Source organism: Mirounga angustirostris, unplaced genomic scaffold (genome assembly GCF_029215605.1).
Source record: "Mirounga angustirostris isolate CCGP_5_RB_7025 unplaced genomic scaffold, mMirAng1.0.hap1 SCAF_6, whole genome shotgun sequence".
Taxonomy (NCBI): Eukaryota; Metazoa; Chordata; class Mammalia; order Carnivora; family Phocidae; genus Mirounga; species Mirounga angustirostris.
In genome coordinates, this window is record NW_026991714.1 from 108,342,055 (window position 1) to 108,364,833 (window position 22,779).

The 22,779-nt window shown below is 48.4% G+C and overlaps 1 protein-coding gene across 1 annotated transcript in view; it reads left to right on the plus strand.

Moving 5' to 3' along the window:
• SH2D4B (SH2 domain containing 4B) overlaps positions 1-22,779 on the plus strand; it is an 82,909-nt gene that overhangs the window by 38,905 nt on the left and 21,225 nt on the right. Inside the window, exons 7-8 of the mRNA XM_064595536.1 lie at positions 12,506-12,722; positions 14,838-14,965. Of these exons, the coding sequence (XP_064451606.1) occupies positions 12,506-12,722; positions 14,838-14,965 (345 nt within the window). The remainder of the gene's footprint in view (positions 1-12,505; positions 12,723-14,837; positions 14,966-22,779) is intronic.

Here is a 22,779-nt window from a genome sequence, read left to right on the forward strand (position 1 = left end):
TGAGTGCTGTGAATTGTGCAAGACTGATGAATCACAGACCTGTACCCCTGAAACAAATAATACATTATATGTTAATTTAAAAAAACAAACAAAAAACCCCCACAAAACAAAGCCAAAACAAACAAACAAACAAATCCGTAGTGGCTGAAGGAAGCTAGCTACGTTCCATGCCATCGTCCGGTTTCTTCCCATCCTTGCTAATGCTTGGTATCTTTTGTCTTTTTGATAATAGACGTCCTAACAGGTGTGAAGTGATGTCTCTTTGTGGTTTTGATTTGCATTTCCCTAATAATTAATGATGGTGAGCACTTTTTCATGTACCTATTGACCATCTGTATATCCTTTTGAAAAAATATCTATTTGGGTCCTTTGCCCATTTTTTAAAATTGGGTTATTTCTTTTTGGCTATTGAGTTGTATGGATTCCTATATATTTTGGACATTAACCCCTTATTAGATATGTGGTTTACAAATATTTTTTCCTATTCCGCAGGTTGCCTTTTCGTTTTGTTGATGTTTCCTTTACTGTGCGGAAGGTTTTTAATTTGACATAACCCCACCTGTTTATTTTTGTTTTTGGTGTCATATCCAAAAAAACATCACCAAGACCAATGTCAGGGAGCTTTTTTCTTATGTTTTCTTCCAGGTGTTTTACAGTTTCAGGTCTTACAGTTAAATCTTTAATCCCTTTTGAGTTGATTTTTGTGTTTGCTAGGAGATAAGTGTACAATTTCATTCTTTTGTCTGTGAATATCCAGTTTTCCCAGCACCATTTCTTTGAAAAGACTCTCTTTCCCCATTGTGTATTCTTGGCGCCTCTGTTGAAAATTATTTGACTGTATATGCATAAGTTTATTTCTGAGCCCTATATTCTTTTCCATTGGTCTATGTGTCTGTTTTTATGCAAGCACCATACTGTTTTGGTTACTACAGCTTTGTAATATAATTTGAAGTCAGGAAGTTAGATGCTACTAGCTTTGTTCTCCTTGCTCAAGATTGCTTTAGCTATTCAGAATCTTTTGTGGTTCCATACAAATTTTAGGATTATTATTTTTTCTATTATCTGTGAAAAATGCCATTGGAAATTTATTTATTTATTTTATTTTATTTATTTATTTTTTATATAATGCCATTGGAAATTTAATAGGGATTGCATTGAATCTGTACATTGCTTTGAGTAGTATGTATATTTTAACAATATTAATTCTTCCTATCTATGAACACAGGATATCTTTCTGTTTATTTGTGTCTTCTTTAATTTCTTTCATCAATGTCTTATAGTTTTAGTGTCCCAGTCTTTCATCTCCTTGGTTAAATTTATTTGTCAGTATTTTATTAAATTTTTTTTCCTTTCCAAGTTTTTATTTAAATTCCGGTTAGTGGGGTGCCTGGGTGGTACAGTTGGTTAAGTGTCCAACTCTTGGTTTTAGCTCAGGTCATGATCTCATGGTCCTGGGCTTGAGCCCCGCGTTTGTGTCCATGCTCAGCATGGAGTCTCTTGAGATTCTCTCTCTCCTCTCTCTGTCCCTCCCATTCATGCTCTCGTTCTCTCAAATAAACAAATAAAATCTTGAAAAAAATAAATTCCAGTTAGTTAACATACAGTGTAATATTAGTTTCAGTTGTAGAATTTAGTGATTCATCTCTTGCATATAACACCCAATGCTCATCACAAGTGCCCTCCTTAATACCCATTGCCTATTTCACCCATTCTGATGCTATTGTGAGTGGGATTGTCTTACTAATTTCTTTTTTGTATATATATTGTTACTGCATAGAAACAGAACTGATGTTTGTATGTTGATTTTGTATCCTGCAACTTTACCAAATTTATTGGTTCTAACAATTTTTGGGTGAAATATTTAGGGTTTTCTATTTGCAAGGTCATGCCACCTGTAAACAGAGACAATTTTACTTCTTCCTTTCTGATTTGGATGCCTTTTACTATTTTTTTTTAAAGATTTTATTTTTATTTATTTGACAGAGAGAGAGACAGCGAGAGAGGGAACACAAGCAGTGGGGAGTGGGAGAGGGAGAAGCAGACCTCCCGCGGAGCAGGGAGCCCGATGCGGGGCTCGATCCCAGGACACTGGGATCATGACCTGAGACGAAGGCAGACGCTTAATGACTGAGCCACCCAGGCGCCCTGCCTTTTACTATTTTTTTTTTCTTGCCTAATTATTCTGGCTAAGACTTCCAGTATCATGGTGGAAGAAATGGTGACGGTGGGCATTCCTGTCTTGCTCCTGATCTTAGAGCTAAAGCTTTCAGCCTTATGCTGTGGTGTGTGATGTTAGCTATGCCCTTGTCATATACAGCTTTTATTATGAGGTACATTCTTTCTATACCCGATTTGTTGAGAGCGTTTATCATGAAAAGATGCTGAATTTTGTCAAATGCTTCTTCTGCGTCTGTTGAGATGATCATACGATTTTTACTCTTTTTGTTAATGTGGCATGTCATAGCTACTGATTTGTGGGTGCTGAGCTAGCCTGGCATCCCAGGAATCAATCACACGTGATCATGGTGTATAGAGCATTTGGAAAGGCCCCATGGAGGAAATGGCATTTGGTTTGGGAAAAGTGGGGAAGTAAAGAAGCAAGGAAGGGCATCACAGCCAAGGGAGCAGCAATGAGCAAAAGCAAGGTCATCGCGTGCCTAGGATGTGTTTCCCCGTGGCTGCAGCCTGAGGTTCATAGTGAACAATGGTGAAAGTGGGAAAGGCAAGATGGATAAGAGCTAAAGAAGAATCATTCATTTAAATTCAGAATGGAAGAGATAGGGGAAAAAAAAGGCGGGACAAAGCTTTATACTGAAAAAATAGTGAACAATTACGAAATGAGGTCACATGAAGCCACTCTAGTGTGGGAGAAGGAGCACTGGACTGGGAGTCCTGCCCTAGTTCTGCCACGGACTCGTGTGACCAAGAGCAAGTTCTTGCTCAGCTGCTAGGTTTCTTCCTGTGGAAAATGGGGGTAATCGTGTTGAGTTGAGGCTTGTTGGGAGGGTATAGTAGGAGGAAGGAAGCGCCACCCAAGAGTGTTCCTCTTTTTGTAGCGACACGATGAGGCGGACCGTTAGGGGCCAGGCAGGTGTTTTGTTAGGGATGCAGCCTGGAGATCATCTGGCCCAAGTGCTGCCTGACTGCTAATTAATGCGCCGTGTGGCAACGGAAAGTGGAAAAACCTCCAAAAGACAGTGAGAAGGTGATAATGCCAGCCTCACGATTTTGGTTCCTTATTTTATGCTTTCTTAAAGAATGATGTAGCTAAACTCTGGAGGCTGTCATTCAAAACCAACAAAGCCATTCTGCCCTCAATTAATTTAATATGAAAGATTATAGTGGGCCATTAATCTACGGGGAGCAGCCGTTTTTGATAAAACACCTAAATTAAATTCTCTGAGTTAGGAAAAAAAAGGGCATTGTTTCCTTTAGTATCACTTGAATACATAATTCGTTATTCAGTTCAAATAGTAGAACAGGCTCTGGCCTCTCAGAAGCTCTGAAAATCCAGGCAGAAATTCATTTAATTAATTCTCAGCTGCAAACATGTAGGAGTGTGGAGTTAGGTGCTGTCTAGTTGCCCAGAGAGTTGGAGAAGAGCCTGCATGACTTGGTCAATGATACTATTTCCGAATACTGGAACTGTGTTCTCATGAACCCCTCCCCTCTTCCCTTGAACCATGTCATTCTGGGGTGGCACCTTCCCCACAATTTATACTCTGCTTGTCTCACCCTTTGCTGTGTGCTCAGAGCCATGGGAGAAAAATGTGTGCTCAGGCTCAGGACGGAGTCCAGCTATGTTGGTTCTGTTCTCTTTGTTCATAGAAAAGAGAGTGCTCTGGAGTCTGGGTTTAACATGGGTGATTCTACAATGCCGTGTGCTGGAGACAGGCAGACCCCGCAGGGGAGGTGCCGGGTGGTCGGGAGATGGGGTGGGGCAGAGCTGGATGTGGGGCTGGAGGGAAAGCTGACACAAAGCAGGGCCTGTTCTATGTACTGATGGCCTGGGAAATGGTGCAGTGTCTCTTTGGACAGAACCAGCACTGGCCGTTCCTCCAGCTCCGAGGGCCACGTAGGTTTGGTTTTACTACTCAGAATGCCCGCTGGAGTCCCCATGTGCTCGATTCATATCCTGCGTGGGCTTCTCTCTCCTCTTGAATTGCTCAAGAATCTCTGGAGGCTTTCTGTTGTCCCAGGAGTCCTTCCCGGGTTCACCCTGGTGCGGGGAGCACTCTGGTCTTAAGGAACCTCTCCCCTGGGTGCACCCGGTGGCCACAGGGGGGGTCACTGTTGGCAGCCATCAGGAATTGCTAGCGGGACTCGGTTCACGGTGATCTCAGAGGCATTGGAGTCAGGGAGAAGAGAGCCCTCCTTCCCTTGGGCTACATTTAGCTGTGGGGGAGCCTCACTTTCTTTCCCTGAGGCTCATCTCTCAGGGTCCATCCTCTTGGTGCCAAACCCACCCGTTCCCCAGGTGATGGCTGCTTCAGTAGGTTGAGTCCTCAGGGGCCTGTGTGCATAGCCTTCAATATCTGGAATGCCTGTTGTCCTCCCCCCAGGGCCAGGAAGACTCCCCGTTTCACAAAATTTTCATTTTCCCCCTTTGCCCAACCAGAGCTCCAGACACTACTCAGCCCTACCCCTACACCAGTTCCCTGCCTCCACCCCTTTCTGCCTTAAGTGGGGTGGGCCCTTTCTAGAGGGGCGTTCCAGTCCCCTTACCTCACAGTGAAGACAGAGGTAACAACAATATATGATATTTAATGAACTTCTGCTCTGTGCCAGAGCTGTCCAGGACCCTTCTGTGTAATATCTCATTACCTCATTTACAGAGCAGCCCTCTGAAGTCAGATGATTTATCCCCTCATTTTACAGATGAGGGGATAAAGTGTAGATATGGTAACTCGAGTTGTCCAATGTCACATGGAGCAGAAAATGGAGCAGAAGTTAAACACAACTGCCCACATAAACAATTTAAATCTTTATGGCTGCTTTTTCATTATATATATACATATATATATATATATATACACATATACATATATATATAATGTATGTATACATATATGTATATATGATTCAATTTTCAGACACATTATATATTATTCATCCAAGGCGTTACTACAAATTGGTATTGCTTTGAAGCATTGGGTTTCTCTGTGGATGTAACTAGATCATCTGAATTCTATAAAGTACTCTTTTCTAGCTGGGCAGAGGTAGAAAGCGCCCAAGGAACCATGGGCAGGTTCTCTAGAGAGGGGTCTCATGACGAGCAGCAGCTAATGATCTTCCAGAACCTCATGTCCTCCTGGGATCCCATAGACACCTCCACTTCAACACGTCCAAAACAAGCCCCCACTTCCCCCCAACCGGCTTTATCAGCTGGCTGTCAAAGGCAGAAGCTTGGCTGTCATTCTGGTCTCTCCTTTTGGCTCACTATCAATCCCCAAACTTACCAAGTGGTAAGGATTCTACTTCCTTACTATTCTTTGAATTTACACCCTCCCACCCTATTGTCCTGGTACCATCTGAACTTTGACCCCATGGCTCTACCTATATTTCTGTTTTCCAAGCCTTCGTTCTTGTTCCTGTCAGATTCATTCCCAACGCTGCAGCCAAACCAATCTTCGAGAGGTGGAAACAGCATTCTGCTCTCCTGCTAAAAACATGGCAGTGACTTCCAGTCACCCTTTGGTAAAGCATTAAAATTAATTAGCCAGTATTTATTGGTCTCCTAAATGGCCTTTTCTGTTTCTGCATCCTCACCTTTTGCCTGGTCTGTAAGAGAGCTGCCCTCCAGCCATGCTGACCCATTCCAGGAGGGAGGCCTGAGCTCCTTCTTGCCCCTCGGCCTCTGCCCCTGAGCCTGCTCTGCCCAGAAGACCCTCTCCTTGGCCTCCATTGGTTGACTCCCACGTGTCTACCAGGCATCAGTTTAGATGTCCTTCTCCAACTCAGCTCCGCGGTTTGCTGGCGTGGTCCCCCTGCTAGATGGTGAGCTCTCTGAGAGCAAGGCCAATGTCTTGCTCATTGCTGTACCCATGTCTCCTAGTACCAGCTTGGCAGCCAGCTGTTATGCTGACCTTGTGAAAATTAGAAAAAGACACTGCACTACCATCTGCCAGAAAATTGTTACATGTGTCCAAATCTATGATGATCATGCAGGGACTGTGCTCTCTGGAGGTGTGCAATGTGCAGCTTTAGTCTTGTGCAGCTCAGAGTGGGCACAGAGCGGGTACTAAGTGCGCATGTGCTGAATAAATGCGCACACCCTGCCCGACTGTGTTAGAGTGTTAAGAACTCTGCCTCTTGCATGAAGTGACTAGTCTGGCTCGACGTCTGGAGCTATGTAACTGCTTGCAGATTCTGCCAGGGGGGAAACCAACTTCTGTTGTTTCTCTTCGGTGTTGGAGAACTGAGTAGTGTTATCTTGAGCACAGGTAAGGACATGATTCCAGACCAGTCTGGCAGTTTGGTAGCCCTTAGATAAAGGATGGTACTGTCTCCAGGGAGGGAAAACTAAGACCCAGAGAGATGAAAACTTGTCCCTGTCTAGACAGACAGGAGTAAAGCCAAGCAAATGCCCAGCTCTCTCCACACCCCTGAGCCTGAGGCAGCTGAAGTTTCCCGGTCTGATATGGGAGAGGTTGGACTCCAAAACCTGTGGGACTCCTGGTTTCTTCTTGAGCAGGAGGGTTCCAGCCTGGGCAGTCCTGGAGAGTGGTGTCTCAGTTCTGGGGAGGTGGCCCCAGGCCAGTCAGGTGTGGGTCCATCCCTGAGATAGGGGGTCAGAGCTGGAAGGGACCTACTCCCTTATCTGCATGGGAGAGAATTGAGGGCTGAGGTGAGGACACAGTTGGGTACACATCTAGCTGATGATGACACTTAGCTATGCTCTGGCAGCTTCTTCTTCTTCTTCTTTTCAAGATTTATTTACTTATTTGAGAGAGAGAGTGAGCATGAGCAGGGGAAGGGGCAGAGGGAAAGAATCTCAAGCAGACTCCCTGCCAAGTACAGAACTCCACATGGGACTTAACATGGGGCTTGACCCAGGGCTCAATGCCACGACCCTGAGATCATGACCTGAGCTGAAATCAAGAGTCGGACGCCTAACTGACTGGGCCACCCAGGCGCCTCTATGCTCTGGCTTCTTCATTCTCAGCCCAGTGTTCACCAACCAGAATGTTACAGAATGTCCATTTAAAAAAATTGTGGTAAGATGCACAACTTAAAATTTACCACTTTACCCACTTTTAAGTGTACGGCTCATTGCATCGAGTACGTTCCAGAACTTTCTCATCTTTCCAAACTGAAACTCTGCCTCCATTGAACAGTAAGTCCCTGATCCACCCTGTCCCCAGCTACTTGGAACCACCATTCTACTTTTCGCTGTGCAATTAACTATTGTAAGTACAGTACGTGGAGTATCAGTGGAATCATACGATGTCCTTTGTGTCTGGCTTATTCACTTAGCAAACTGTCTTAAAGATTCATCCGTGTTGTAGCAGGGATCAGAATCCCCTTCCTTTTTTTTTTTTTTTTAAATATTTTATTTATTTGATAGAAAGCGTGAGCAAGAGCACAAGCAGGGGGAGCAGCAGAGGGAGAGGAAGAAGCAGGCTCCCCACTGAGCAGGGAGCCCGATGTGGGACTTGATTCCAGGACCCTGAGATCATGACCTGAACTGAAGGCAGATGCTTAACCAACTGAGCCACCCAGGTGCCCCAGAATCCCCTTCTTTTAGGGCTGGATAATATTCTGCTGTGTGTATATACCCTACTGCGTTTACCTGTTTGTCCTTTGATGGACATTTGAGTTGTTTCCACCTTTTCGCTATTGTGAATCACACTTCTGTGAATATCGCTGTACAAAAATGTGTCCGAAGCCCTTCTTTTGGTTCTTTTGGATATATCTCCAGGAGAGGAGTTGCTGGCCCACATGGTAATTGTATGTTTAATTTTTCTGGAACTGCTATCCCATTTTCCACAGCAGCTGCACCATGCTCCATGCCCACCAACAATGCACAAGGGTTCCACTTTCTCCGTACCTTTGCCGACACTTGTTTTCTATTTTTTCTAATTAAACAAGTTAAAAAAAATAGCTACCCTCATGAGTGTGAAGTGGTGTCTTATTGTGCTTGGTCCACTGTTGGATCTCTCAAGTCAGCCTTGCTTCTGAAGTCTTCGGTGTGTTCCTGCGGTCCCAGTTGTCTTTATGGTGTTACTGGGAGATGAGCCTCAATCTCCCACAAGCAGGAGAGAGGAGACTCTGGATCCTGCCTCAGAAGTGGGGGTGGCCGTGCTCACCCTTTGTCCTGTGCACAGTGCAGGCCCTCTCAGTGTCTGCTGGACAGGCCCGCGGGGCATCATCTCGGGCTAGAGCGTGGTGGGGGGAGGGAGCAGGTGACTCGGTGTGGGTCCTCACCTCCTCCGCCAGGGGGTCTGCTGGGCCACGCGGAGAGTCTGACCCTTACTGGCTCAGGGCAAAAGATGTTTGTGGCCGCTCCTAATGTGGCTCCTCCTCTGAGTTTTGGTTATTTTCACTGGGTGAGAAGGAAGAAACCCCATGAGTTTTGGCTGAGGGTTTTCGCGGCAGATTCACGGGATACAGTCTGAATCCATTCCTGATTCTGAGAAGGAACTAAAGCAACCTTTTTAAGATTTCAACTTGCAATTTAGGGTAAGCTGCTTGACCCAGAGCAGATTCCCTGTGATCGACCAGCAAGGGTGTCTCTTCCTGGACCGGCCATGAATTCTGGTTTGGATTTGGCAATACCAGGGCTAATGGAAAGGAAAATTTTAGGGGCACCTGGGTGGCTTAGATGGTTAAGTGTCTGCCTTCTTTTCAGGTTATGATCCCAGCATCCTGGGATCGAGCCCCACATCAGGCTCCTGGCTCAGTGGGGAGTCTGCTTCTCCCTCTGCCTCTGTCTCTCCCCCTGCTCATGCTCTCTCTCTCTGTAGCTCTCTCTCTCTCTCTGTATCTTTCTGTCTCAAATAAATAAATAAAATCCTAAAAAAAATTGTTAAAAAAAAAGGAAAAATTTTAACACTTAACCATGGTGCTTAATATGTCCCTGACATGGTTTTAAGTGGACATTATTAGCTCCCTCAAGCCTCATGACCGCTTTATGAGGTAGGGACTATGGTTGTGTCCATTTTACGTAGGAGGAAACGCAGGCCCAGCGTAATGAAGCAGCTTGTCCAGTGTCACACAGCTGGAACGTGGAGCTGGGATCTGAATCTAGGCAGCCTGGCTCCAGACCCAGGCTATGGGGCATTTGAAGAAAGGATCAACGTCAGGGGCCTGATCGAATAAGACACTGCCTTTCCAGAATACTTCATATGTTTTTATGTTCCATTTAGCCTCCATGACCACTCTGTGAGGCAGACATTTGTGTCATTCTCATTTTGCCAGAGGGGGAAACTGAGGCCTAGAGGCTGAACGTTCAAGGACTTTCCTAGGGAAGCCGGATGGCGTGTGGCAGGCACGTGCAGGAAAGGGACCCGGTGTGCGCTGTTGGTGGGAATGTAAGTTGGTGCAGCCACTGTGGAAAACAGTATGAAGCTTCCTCAAAAAATTAAAAATAGAACTACCCTATGATCCAGCAGCCCCACTTCTGAGTATCTAGCCGGAGGAAATGAAAGCAGTCTCCTGGGGAGATAACCTGCACCCCCACGGGCATTGCGGCATCATTCCCAGCCGCGGAGATATGGAAACCACCTCAGGGTCTGCATGGGATAAGTGGATAAGGAGCATGCGCGTGTGTGGCTGGGCAGCAGGTAGGCTTGGCCAAGGCCACGGCAGAGCCCCCGCTTGCTTCCCGCTCTCAGCCTCGGCCGCTCGCTCACCCCCGGGAGCCGTCGGCGCTTGGCCCTTCTGGCTGCCCTGGCTGCCCGCTCGTCACAGCGGGTCTGGGTGGCTGAGCACAGCCACACAGGGGAGAGTCCGCCGAGCGTGGGGAGCACGGCGGAGCCAGACCGCAGAGTGGGGAGGAGCTCAGAAGGCATTGGACTGGGGGAAAAAGTGGGGCAGGCAGGACGCTTCTTAAGGGCTGGGAGAGAGGGGGGCTGTCCTTTATCCTGTGTGCATTGGGAACCCCTGAAGGCGTTTGAGGAAGAGAATGGCCGGGTTAGAGCTGGCCTTTAGGAGGCTGGGTTTGGTCTCTGTGTGTCCGATGGCTCAGGGCCTCCCTCACCTGGCTGAGTTCCAACAGCCTGTCTTCCTAGTTTGCCTATGACTTCCTTCTGCTACCTGTCATTGAGTGTCACTGTCTCTCAGGGGCTGTAAGCTCTCAAAGGTCGCTGGCTTTTGTAGGTCACCAGCTTGCATGTTTAGTTTGCTGGTAGTGGCTGCAGAGCTCATGCCCGGGCATCCTGGCCTTATCTTTGACCGTCCCATGGCAATGCGGGGCAGGCATTATGGTCTTCTTAGTGTCTGGAATGTACAGATGAACCAGCTGGGCACCAAACCTAGATTTCTCCCTGGGATGGCTTCTTCTCTCTGGAAAACTCCTACTGACCTTTCCAGATGCTTCCTCTCCTGGGATCGCTGTTGGCTCCCTCACAGAATATGAGAGCTGCTGCCCCTAAACCCTGACAGTACTTTATCTCTCCCAGATTTCATTGTTTTTTGTTAGAGATATTTGTCTTATTTTCCCAGGTAGGCTCTGAGTGCCTCGAGGGAAGGGTCTGGTCTTTGTTATGTCTGCACCCAGCTCGGGGTTAAATACTTGATTGGGCACAGTCATCCAAGAATAGGCATTGTCTATTCACTGACACCTGTGTATGTAGGCACTGGGATATGGCCGTGAACAAAGCAGAGCAAGTCCCCCACCTGCCCTTGGGGGGCTCAGCCTACTGGATCCTCTGCATGTGACCTCCACTTCTATAAATCTTTCTGAGGGACAGACTTTATGTTGCCTTCCTCAGATCTGGGGAAATGTTCTGTTATAAGAAAAGGTCTTTGTTAACTTGAGAGGTAGAAGTGCTCTCTTTCAGGACAAGGGCTATTTACCTTGTATCCTCCTAAACACTGACAGAACACAGTTCTCTGATGTTGGTCGGTTGTAGGTGTTTGCGACACATGTGTGGAATGGAGCTGGAGCAGGAACAGACTCTGGATAAGAGTTGACTCGGTGGGGGGGGAGGGGGGGGACAGGGGACCTGCCCGGGCCCACGCAGTCACCAGTCACGCACAGTGAGAACATGTCCAGCTCCAAGAGTTCTCTACAAAAAGAATTAGATTTTAGAGGCAGGTAGGAGCCTGACGAGATGCAATCAGACTGCAAAAGAATTGGTTTTACTTCGAGACCTTGCCTCCAACAGGTTGTGTTCCCTCTCTTGGCATTTCCCCAGTTCCAGGACTCCCTTTTGGGTTTTAGAAGCAGCAACACGCAGATGTCTTTCCGAGGCCACTTGGCCGAGACCAGGCCCTGCCTTGGGAAACACAGAAAGCTGGAAGGCTGGAGAGACGGGCATCTGGAGTTTGTGGTCTGTGAGTGACAGAGCTCCCAGAGGATCCTCTCTCTCCAACACACTCACCCAGCGTCAAGGCCACCGCAAACCAGAGAAAGGGCACCAGAACCAGGACACCTGGGTTTCCAACAACTCAGCCTGTGGTAGCCGGAAGGATGGCTCCAGGCTTGGCTTGGCCATTGCTCTAGCTGGTCAAGTTACTGTCCTTCTTCGGGCCTCAGATTCCACATGAGCAGCATGAGGAGGTTGGATGGGGGGGTCTTAAGTGCTCTTTTGGCTTTTTGTAGGAAGGAGCAGGGGCTCTGGTGTCAGGCACACCTGGTTTTCAAAGGAAGGGAGCTTGAGAGGTAGGGTGCAGGTAGTAGGAATGGCTGCATGGGTTTTAGAGCCAGCCACGCTCGGGTTCCCACGCTGGCTCTGCCCCTTGTTAGCTCTTTATTTGGGGACAAGTTATGTAACCTTCTGGAGGCTGAGTTTCTGATGTAGAAAGAGTGATGGGCCCTCCACCCTGGGTGGTTGGGGGAATCATCTGTAACGAGATATTGTAGGGAAAGCATGGAACAAGGGCGTGGCACAGAGAAAGCCTACAGTCACTGTTGGGGATGGCAGTGGTATTTGGAGATGCTGACCACCTGGACAGGTGCCCTTGAGGCTGGCCGGTGGGCACATGGTTTGAGAAGCTGCTCTAAGCAGGGTACTCCCAGAAAGAAATACATATAGAGATGTATGTTTCCATCCAAAGGTTGCTTGCGCGTTCTGGACCAAGGCTGCAGGAACAGGCAGATGACCCTCAGCTGTCATGAGTGTCTCTACCTCCACGGTGACAGGCAAGCCCAGAGCTGCTGGCCGGAGCTGGGCTGGCCCTGCCATTCCTGGGCTCTGAACCTCCATGTAGCCCATGTAGGTGAATCCAGGTGAATCATGAGACTCTGGGTGAGTCCCGGGTCTCCGGGCCCAGTCCTGGCTTGCTGGGTGTATGGCCTGGGCTGTGGGTCTGGGTGAACACGCTCTCCACCCCTTTCCAGTGCGCAGGTCCAAGGCCGCAGACGAGGAGAGGAGCTGCCGAGCTCAGCGCGCCAGGGACGAGTACCGGCGCCACTCCCTCCGCGCCATCCAGAAGGGCACGGTCGCCGGCCTCAGCTCCATGTTCCGAGAGCTTGGCCAGAGCCACGAGCAGGAGGCCAGACTCTACCACCACCTCCCAGGCCCCGGGCCTCCGCCATGCCTTGCCATACCTGTCAGGTGGGTCTGGGGGACTCTGCAAATGCAGCGTGGCTGGGGGATCCAGTCCCTGCTCTGCTCCAACAGCTATGAAATTTGGAGCTAGTCATTTCCCCGCTGTGGGCCTCAGTGTTCAAGTCTGTGTAATGGGGCCAGAGCAGGGCAGTGAGGAGTCTGGTTGGAGATTTCTAATAGCCCCAGAGTTCTGGGAGTCTTAACATTTTGGGGTCTAGGATTCTTTTGAGAATCTAAAGAAAGCTGTATACCCTCTTCCCTCCAAGATGTGCATATGAAAATACCCAAAAATGTTTGCATATAATTTCAAGCTCTTAAACGTCCACAGACCCCAAGAACTTGTAATATAAGACCTCAGGTGGGTTAAATATGGCCCAGCTGCTTGGAAACCAGGGCTGGCTGCTTTTTCTAACCATAGGTAGTGCTGGTGCATCCCTGGTTCTGCTAACAGGTTTGCAGATGAACGTGGTTGAGTCCTGAGGGTCCTCACACACAATGGTGTCTCTGGAGTGGCTTGGCAAGGGCACTTAGGTGACTGCCCATCATTGCCAGAACCCAAGGTCAAGAGGCTGCCTGGAGCCTCTCCGCTTTCTGCCTGTGCCCACCTTAGCCAGCCCCGAGGTTGGTGCCCCACACCTCCATCTCTGCTGAGCAACTACTGCCCCATGAGGGTGCGTGGTGAGTGCCTGCTGGGTCCCCGAACCCTGGTTAATCTGCAGAAGAGTCCATTCTGAGTTTTACTTTAATTGGGATTTAGGATTATTCATAACTCCCTTCTCCCTCTCCCTGTGGGCTAGAGAGGGCTGACCATACCTGCATTTCTTCCTTCCTTTCTTCTCCTCCTCCCCCCTCCCTCCTTCCCTCCCTCCCTCCCTTCCTTGTCATTTATATGATTCACAAACCACGAAGTTTAAAAAAAAATATGGAAAATGGTTGCCTTCCATTCTTACCTCCACCTACTTGGTTCTCCCTGACCCTGCAGGGGAGCACTGTCCTCAGTGTTTTTATGCACCACCCCCCTAGTCCCTTTGTGTAGTTGATGACATGAAAAGTCGTAGCCCTGTCTTGTGTTTTTGTTTTTGTTTTTTTTTTTCAGAAAAGGTTGCATATTACACACATGGCTCTGCATCTTGACTTTTATTTCCATTTAACTGTATTTTGGAGGTCTTTTCATGTCAATTCTTAGCTAGTCATTTATTTTTATTTAGTTGTGTTTTTTTTTTTTTTTTTTTGACAGAGAGAGACACAGTGAGAGAGGGAACACAAGCAGGGGGAGTGGGAGAGGGAGAAGCAGGCTCTCCGCTGAGCAGGGAGCCCGATGCGGGGTTCGATCCCAGGACCCTGAGATCATGACCTGAGCCGAAGGCAGACTCTTAACGACTGAGTCACCCAGGCACCCTATTTAGTTTTTTTTTTTTTTTTTAAGATTTTCTTTTTAAGTAATCTCTACACCCGATGTGGGACTCGAACTCACTACCCCGAGATCAAGCATCCCATGCTCCACTGAATGAGCCAGCCAGGCACCCTGGTTTGGTTTCCTTTTTTTATAACTGCATCGTGTTCATTCCGCAGATGTGCTAGAAATTATTTATCAAAAACTCTGTTAATGGACACTGGAGTTGTTTGAAATCCTTGGTTATGACCAACAGTGCCCTTAATGAATAACGCTGTAGACGTTCATTTTATACACGGTCCGCCCCAGGAGGGAGGCTGATGGCTGGCCTCTCCGGGTGCGTGGGTCTGCTGCTCCTGGTACATGAGGGTCTTCCTTCATGGATGCTGTTGTTTGTGCTCTGCAATTCTAGAGGGGAAAAAAATGCCTTTTCTCTCCCTCAAACATCCCCTCCTGTCCTCTTTTCCATTCCCACCTGTGTGGCTTTTTTGGAAGCAAGGGATAACAGTGCTCTTTTGTGAAAAATAATACTAGTTGGTGCATTATTATCTGCAAAGTGCCTTCATGCACCTGGACTCATTTAATTCTCTCCACAGGCATGAGCGTGGGCACCATGCTGATTCATTCTCACAGAGGCCTTCTCTCCCCTCCCCTCCCCTCTCCCCTCCCCCTCCCCTCCTCCCCCTCCCCTCCCTCCCGGACTCTCCACACTTCATCTCTCTTCTCAGCAGGACCTGGGAGCGCCCACTGAGACCTGTCTCCAGAGAAGTCATAGTCCGCTGGTTTAAGGAGGAGCAGCTGCCTCGCAGAGCTGGCTTTGAGAGGAACACTGAGTCCATCGCCCCCTGGTTCCATGGTAGGATGGCTTTCCCGGCCCCTGGGGCAGACAGTTTCCACCTGTCTGCCTCTCTCCGGGGTTGGGAGGAGGTCCTGAGGGACTGCTGTCATCAGGGGCAGTGGAGGACTTTGGACTTGGCTACTTTTGCACCGCCCCCACAGAGACTGGCCAGTCTCCCAGGGTCAAGGATCGGCTCTCCTGGGTCACCTGGGCGACAGTGGCGTGGAGACAGGTCCCATGGCTGCCCTCTGTTTGCTCATTGAATGTGCTGAGCTCAAGGCAGAGTTTGATTTCCCCAGGGCATGAGCTGAAATGCTGAGTGGCGTTCATCAAGGCTTTAGGGACCAAGGCAAACATCTCCGAGCAGGAGTTCAGGAGACTGGAGGCGCCAAGGATTCTGCATGTGCATTCGTTCCCCTCTGTCTGCTGGGGAAGGATGACCACGATCTTGCCCACTGCCCCCACTCACAGCCTCCTTGGCCATCCAGAGGCGTCTTCTCTATACTCACAAGACAGGGAGCTCTCCTTGCACTTGGTGGACAGGGCCTGCATCTTGTGGTCTGAGCCTGCATCCCAGGTCCTGGCCTTAGACTGGCACACAGCAGGTTCTGAACAAATACCTGTTGATTAGATGACAGAATGGCTGAATGAAGAGGTCAGAGTCACCCAAGCAGAAGGCTCCCTGGAAGTGTCTAACTCCTCATTTTTCAGATAAGGAAACAGGTCCAGAGTGGGGAGAAAGTTTTCATCATATCACCGATAGCCTTGTAAAGTCAAGTTCAAGAATATATCTCAAGCTCATGATCCCAGTCCAGTGATCTGAACCTGGAGAGGCCTCAAACTGGGAAACCGGATTGTAATTTCAGCAGAGACTTGCTACAGTGAGCTAGGAGTTGTTACTGGCCATCAACCTCTTCTGTATCAGTTAGCTATTGTGACATAACAAATCACCCCAAAACTCAGGAGCTGAAAACAAATAAGCATTTATTGTTTATTTGTAAATTTCCGAATCGACTAGGCAGTTCTTCTGGGATGGGCCAGGCTCAGATGATCTGAGCTGAGCTTGCTCATGTGTCCCCAGATAGCGGGCTGGTCTGCTGGGTGCTGACTTATCCAGGACAGACTTGCCCGAGACATCTCTTCTCTGCTCCGTATGGTTTCTTATTCTCCAGCAGCCTGGCCAGACTGCCAGGTTTCTCTGGATAAGTTGCATTCTGGCCTTGCTCCCAGAGTCTTCCCTCCCTTATCAGCACTGAGCCCAGGTTTGTCTGAGGACTCCCCTGGTCAGAATGGGTCTCTTCGGCTGCAGTTAGCATCCATCAGACCCTGACCTGCCTTTGCTTCACTTCTGCCTGCCTCCGGGGAGCTTGGCCAGCCTCCACCTTGGCCTGTGTCTCCCCTTGCAATGCAAACTACACACCTGCTTCCTGAGCAGCCTCCACGTGTTCTCAGTTCCATCCGGATGGAGAGCATGACCCTCAGTGCCATGATGGGCACGAGAGACCGTGTGTTCTTAAGGGCTAATGGGGAGGCCCTCACAGGCAAGCTGTGGACGTGGCTCCAGCTCTAGGAAAGGCAGCTGGAGTGAAATCATGCAGGGGCGAGCAAGGCCATGTGCACCTTCATCCCATCTTCAGGAGCCCAAAGAGTTTATGAACTATTGAGTGTAGGTGGTAGCCATACTACAGGTGGGATGGCTGAAATGTAGCATTTTTCAGGGACTGTCCAAGGTCATAAAGGGCACAGAGGCACCACCCAGTTCATGCAGGAATGTCTTCACTGGTCTGCCTGTTTCACTCTGGCCCCTCTACAATTAACCCTTCACGCAGCATCCTGCGAATATTTTAAATATAAATCAGATCCTGTCACTCCCTTGCTTAATACCTTTATATTTGCAATGAATTTCAAACGCCATGCTGGGGCCTACAGGGCCCCCAATGATGGGTCCTGCTTCCTGCTCCAGCCTCATACCACAATTCTCCCTTTGTCCACCTTGCTTCCACAACTCTGGCTTTTTCCCTCCTCCTCAAACAAGCCATTTTCTTTTCTGCCCCAGGCCCTTTGCACTTGCTTTTAATCTGGTTGGTATTGCTCTTTTCCTAGCTTTTTGCATGGATGATGCATTCTTTTTTTTTTTTTTAAGATTTTATTTATTTATTTGAGAGAGAATGAGAGAGAGTACATGAGAGAGGGCAGGGTTAGAGGGAGAAGCAGGCTCCTCGCTGAGCAGGGAGCCGGATGCGGGACTCCAGGACCATGACCTGAGCCAAAGGCAGTCGCTTAACCAACTGAGCCACCCAGGCGCCCGGACGATGCATTCTTATTTCTCATCTCAAATACCCCTTCTCAGAGAGGCCTTTCCTGAATCCTTACCTAAAGAAGCCTTTGCCAGTTTCTCTCAACTCACTATGCTCATCTTTTTAAGAGTGCTCACCCAATTGATATTTATCTTGTTATTTGCTTTTGTCTGTTCTCCTACCTGAACGTAAGCCTGTGAAACTAAGGTCCTTGTTCATTTTCTCTGAATGCCTAAAGAATGGGTGAAGGTGGGAATCAAGTGCCAGATCAGATCCAGTCTTCCCAGTCCCAGAGAATAGCCATTGCTTCTCCACACTGGGCCCTAGTAGGTCTGGTAGGTGTGTGGGTCTCCTGAGGGCCTGATGAGTGAAGTTAAGCGGGAGCCGTCCACTTGTAGCCTGCCCCCTTCACCAGGTATCTGTATCTGTAGGATATGTAGGATGGAGAGGCTCCTTATGGCCCAGAAAGAAAAAAGTCAACATTCACGGGTGACTGAGACACACATCCCCTAAGCTGGTCCCAGGGGATTCCCTGCTTCTCACTTCGGTCCCAGTTATGTAGCCCTGAGAATTGCTGCTTTCCTTTTCATTCATCCATTAGAAGCACAGAAGGACATCAGGAGCATCTTAGGCGCCTGCGTAGTGCAGCTCTGAAGTTCTGTGGAGGAGGGGGTGGGGCGGGGGCCCCGGGGGAGCTGCAGTGCTTGCCGCAGCCGGTGGAGAAGGCACCACAGAGGTGCTCCAATTCATCTCTAGCTTTATTTTCTACCCTGATGAAAAAAATGTAATTTTTATATTGTCACAGAACAAACAGAACCATGATTTAAGTCTCGTAATTTATGTAACTGATTTCATGTTCTCTTGACAGTTCTATCATAAAGCATGCGGGAAAGTTGCTAATACACAGACTGGAGCTATTTAGTGACAAAGTTTTTATTGATCTGTGACAGAATGAAAAGAAAAAGGCTCATGGATGGAGGGTGGCCCACCGTCTTTGCTTGGAAAGGACTGTGTCGTATTCTAAGATGATCTCCTTTCCTCTATTGTAGTGTGAAAATGTTCTATCTTTTATGAATGGGTGGTGATAGTAAGTGGTAGTTATTTTTATATATTACCTTTGCTCAGAAAAGCAAAAAGCTAGCAGCCCCATGTTGGTTTCTAAACCCTTGAGAATAACTTTGCTTCATACCTAAAATCCCAAAGTCTGGAACTATTGGTATGGTCCAACCTCTTCCCCAGTGGAGGCATTCCCTGACAGCATCCCTGAGTGCACACCGCCCCCCATGTCCTTCCAGAGAGTGAGCTACTGTCCATACTGCCCACAGGCAGCCTGCACCCATTTAACTGTGAGGGAGTCTTTGCCAAGGTTGGCTGGGGGCTCTGCTCTCAACTGCTCTTGGTTGGACATCTCAGCGGGGGTGGCTCTGCTCCCCGAATCTCCCACGCTGCCCCCGGGACCAGCAGGCTAGCCCAGGCATGCTCTTCCCAGCGACCAGAGAGCAAGTGGCATTCTAGGCTTGTGAATCTAGTCTTTGAAGCAGGACTGTCAACTTTCACCTCATAACATTGGCCGCAGTATGTCAGAGAGTTCAGGGTGGGAAAGTATATCCTGCTCCTTTCCTGTGAGGAACTGCGAAGCTGTGTGTCGAAGGGTGTGAAGACAGGGAAGGAGAGAGAATTTGAGCCAATAATGTCAACTATTACAACCCCCAAATAAATCTTTTCTTTCCTGGGTAAAACATTCCTTATTATTTTAGCTGGATTTTAAATATTTTTTTAAGAAAATATTCTATTTATTTATTTTAGAGAGAGAGCGAGCGCACAAGAGAGGGGAGGGGCAGAGGGAGAGGGAGAGAATCTCAAGCAGACTCCACATGGAGAATGGAGCCCGATGTGGGGCTTGATCTCATGACCCTGAGATCATGACCTGAGCTGACATCAAGAGTTGGCTGTTTAACTGACTGAGCCACCCAGGCGCCCCAGTTTAGCTGGGTTTTAGATGGAGATTAAAAATGACCACTGTGACTCCTGGTTCCTTCTCTACCCTCAAACACGTTTGGATGCATTGTATGCTCCAAAGAGTAATGTGGACGAGGAGTCTGAAGGTTTGGGGCCCACTCTAGAACCTAGCAGCTCTGTGACATTGGGCGTGTCCTTTAAATCCCCATCTATGAAATTGAGATTTTAACATGGGTTTCACAGGACTTATGAAGATCAAGCCAACAAATGTGCTTTGTCCACCATAATGAGCCATGTTGGTGTGAGTGCTGATGTCTCTTGGAGTCTGAGGTGGGCCACGTTGGTGTGAGTGCTGATGTCTCTTGGAGTCTGAGGTGGGCCACGTTGGTGTGAGTGCTGATGTCTCTTGGAGTCTGAGGTGGGCCACGTTGGTGTGAGTGCTGATGTCTCTTGGACTCTGAGGTGGGCCACAAGAGAAGCCACCCACTCTGGGAAACAGAGTTCAGAGGTGGGGCGGGGAGGGGAAGGAGAACTGGCTTCCTGCTGGGACCAAGGAGTTCTCAGTAGTCTCCTCTGTTAAAAAGAAAGTGGTCAAGTTATTCCTCCTTTCTCCTTTGTTCATTGTCGTGTTCCGGGGGTTATAAGAGAGACTTCTAGTTCTACAAAAATACTCCCAAGAAAAGCTCGTGCATATGAGCTTGGCTTTGGGGGAAAAATCTATTTTTGGACTTCAACATGTATCTAAAATTATTAGGAACATCCTCTGTCTGAACATTGGCTCAGTTGGACCCCATTTCTCTTTCTGTGCTTAACTTGTAGAAAAACAGTCACAGTGTGATCCATGGTTTATTGTCTTGGCAGCAACCCACTGGCTGTCTTGCCACTTACCCTTAGGGCTTGGTGGGGGTGCTAGGCAGTGGCTGATGTAGTTGGTATTGGTAAACTATTCCCACAGGACCCTGCTCAGGTCCTGGGAGTGGATCTTGAGCACGGCCTCACCTGCATTCAGGTGGGGTGTTATTGTCCTGCCTTTTCAGACAAGCACAAAGTGGGGGCTTCCCCAGGGAGGAGGTACTCCCTCCCCCATGTAGACAGTGCAGTCTGCAGGGAGCCCAGCAGTGGGGGGTGGCTTTCCATGCAAAGCTTGAGCTCCCAAGTGGAATGGGCACTGCTTCCTACCTTTCCACACTGTGACTTCAGAGCATAGTTAGAGGACAGGAATGTTGAAGGTCCTAGAGCTGTGAGGTCCTAGAATGGGCCCAAACCTTCAGACTCCTTGTTCATCTTGCCCTTGATCACAACGCATCTCAATGTGTTTGAGGGAAGGGAAGGAAATAGAGGTCATCGTGGTCATTTTCAGTGACTACCCAGGGGGATATTTGTTTTGGAAAAGCCTTGGTGTGGGATGGATGGGAGAATAGAGCCACCATTTCTCAATCTCTGGAGTTCTGTCTTGAGAAAAGATTATTCTAAGAGGATAGGACCAGAGCTGGGGGCTAGGACTTATGAAGAGAGTCCTAGCATTGGGATTTGAGTTGGATCCCAAGAGAGAGTCAAGCTCCTCTCTTGAAGAAAGAGCTTTCTGGTGGTTACAGCTTACTATTGGGCAGTCTGGATGGCTGGTGGACTCATCGGATGGGGAGTTGGGGGCCTTTAAGCATTCTGTCCTTAGTGCCCAGGGTGCAGTGTGATTCTGAGTGCATGTTCTGCTGGCATCACTCCAGGACCAGGGGCTCTGCTCCTGCTGAGCCTCTAGAGTTTTCTCTGGTGCACAGGTGCATTGGAAACTATGGCCAGGGCACGGGGCCACTAGGGGGCGCCTGGGAGTCTGCGGGCTAAGAATGAAAGGTGACTGTTGGTTTCTTCACCTTGCTCATTTCTCTATTGCTGGTGGTGTTTCTGGCGTAGGAGCTGAGGTACAGGCAGTGGGGACCTCCTCTGGATGGCTCTTCTGGGAGTCCTGTAGGCGAAAGACAGACTCACCAGGCTGTCCTGTCCGGAGGCAGCTCCTTGTGAAGTGGGAAAGATTGTGCTTTGAAGGCAGAGGCTGAGTGGGAATGGAGTCTAGACTCAGCTCCTCCAACTGCATGCACTGGGAGGTCTCCTCTTCTCTGAGCTGCACAGAGCAGGGAGGACTTAAATGGGCCGACCGTAGGTGACCCTCCTAGCATGATGTGGCTGTGCAGTCTTGCGTGTTTGCATGGTGGTGTAGATGTACAGGGTGGCTTGATGGGTATCATCTCACGGGAACTCTCAACTGCTCTTGACCCAGTCATGGTTCGCTCTTTACTGGTGACCATACTGAGGGCCAGAGAGCTTGAGAAATCAACCCCTGTTGGCTTCTGGATCCTGGTCTTTCCTACTCCATTTTGGAGGTTCCTTGAATATACTGCTACCAAGGGAGAGAGATTGGGGCCCAAAAGTCTTCCCTCTGGATTCACTGTCCCTTACTGTATATTCATTTGAAGCTCTTTTTTTTTTTTTTAAGATTTTATTTATTTATTTGAGAGAGAGAGAGTTAATGAGAGGGAGAGGGAGAGAGAATCTGAAGCAGACTCCGCACTGAGCACAGTCTGACGTGGGTCTCAATCCCACAACCATGAGATCATGACCTGAGTTGAAACCAGAAGTTGGATGCTAACCGACTGAGCCACCCAGGCGCCCTTCATCTGAACCTCTTTTAGATGCAGCCTGAGCTCTTTATTTTAAATCTTACCCCTGCTCATTCTGTGACCTTGTGGAGTGGAGCTGCCACTGGTCTCCTGGCCCAGCTAGAGGGAAAATCTGGGGATGCTCTGTTTGGCCTCTGACATTATTCTCAGAAGCTAGCATTTCTGGGGCTGAGATGGAAAGAACGAGCCAGCTCGGGCCCTGTCCTTGGTGTCCAAGATCAGTGGGAGGACAGGGAACCATGGTGAGGCTTTGGAAGCTGTCGAGAAGTGGCAGCCAGTACGGGGGGCCCCGGGCAACTATGACCCATGGACTAAGTCTATGTTAAGCAAGGACTGACTGCAGAGAAAGTAGTCATACCCACTTTGTAGTGGTGTTATGAGGATTAAGTGTATGATATTTATAAAGTGTTTAGAACATTCCTGACATAAAATAAATGCTTCCATTTATTATATGGAATAAATAAACATGGTAGCCTTTGGAGATGCATATGAGGATTTGAATATGTAAATGGTGGCCTCTGACCCTGAGGCCAGGTCACTGCTGTCACTTGGAAGTAAAGAAAAAGATGACATCAAATGATTGCATAAAAGAAAGATGATACTTATTTAGCCTCCACCCTCCCCCAAAAAAACACAAGTCTGAATTTTCTTACATCATGACTCTGATCCCCATCTTGAAATGTGTTTTGAAAGCTGTGAGGGTAACACACGGGTCATTTGGAAGGATAGTTGGCATGTGGCAGATCCATCATGTCAAGTCAGATTGCTAAGTTTCCTGAGCAGAGCATGGAGTGGAAATTTTCCACCAACTCGGATCCCAAATGCAAAAATTTCTAAAGAGGGAAAAAGTAGGCTAGTTGACCTACTTTCCTCTTAAGTTCTTGCTTAAGCTGTTCCAACTAAG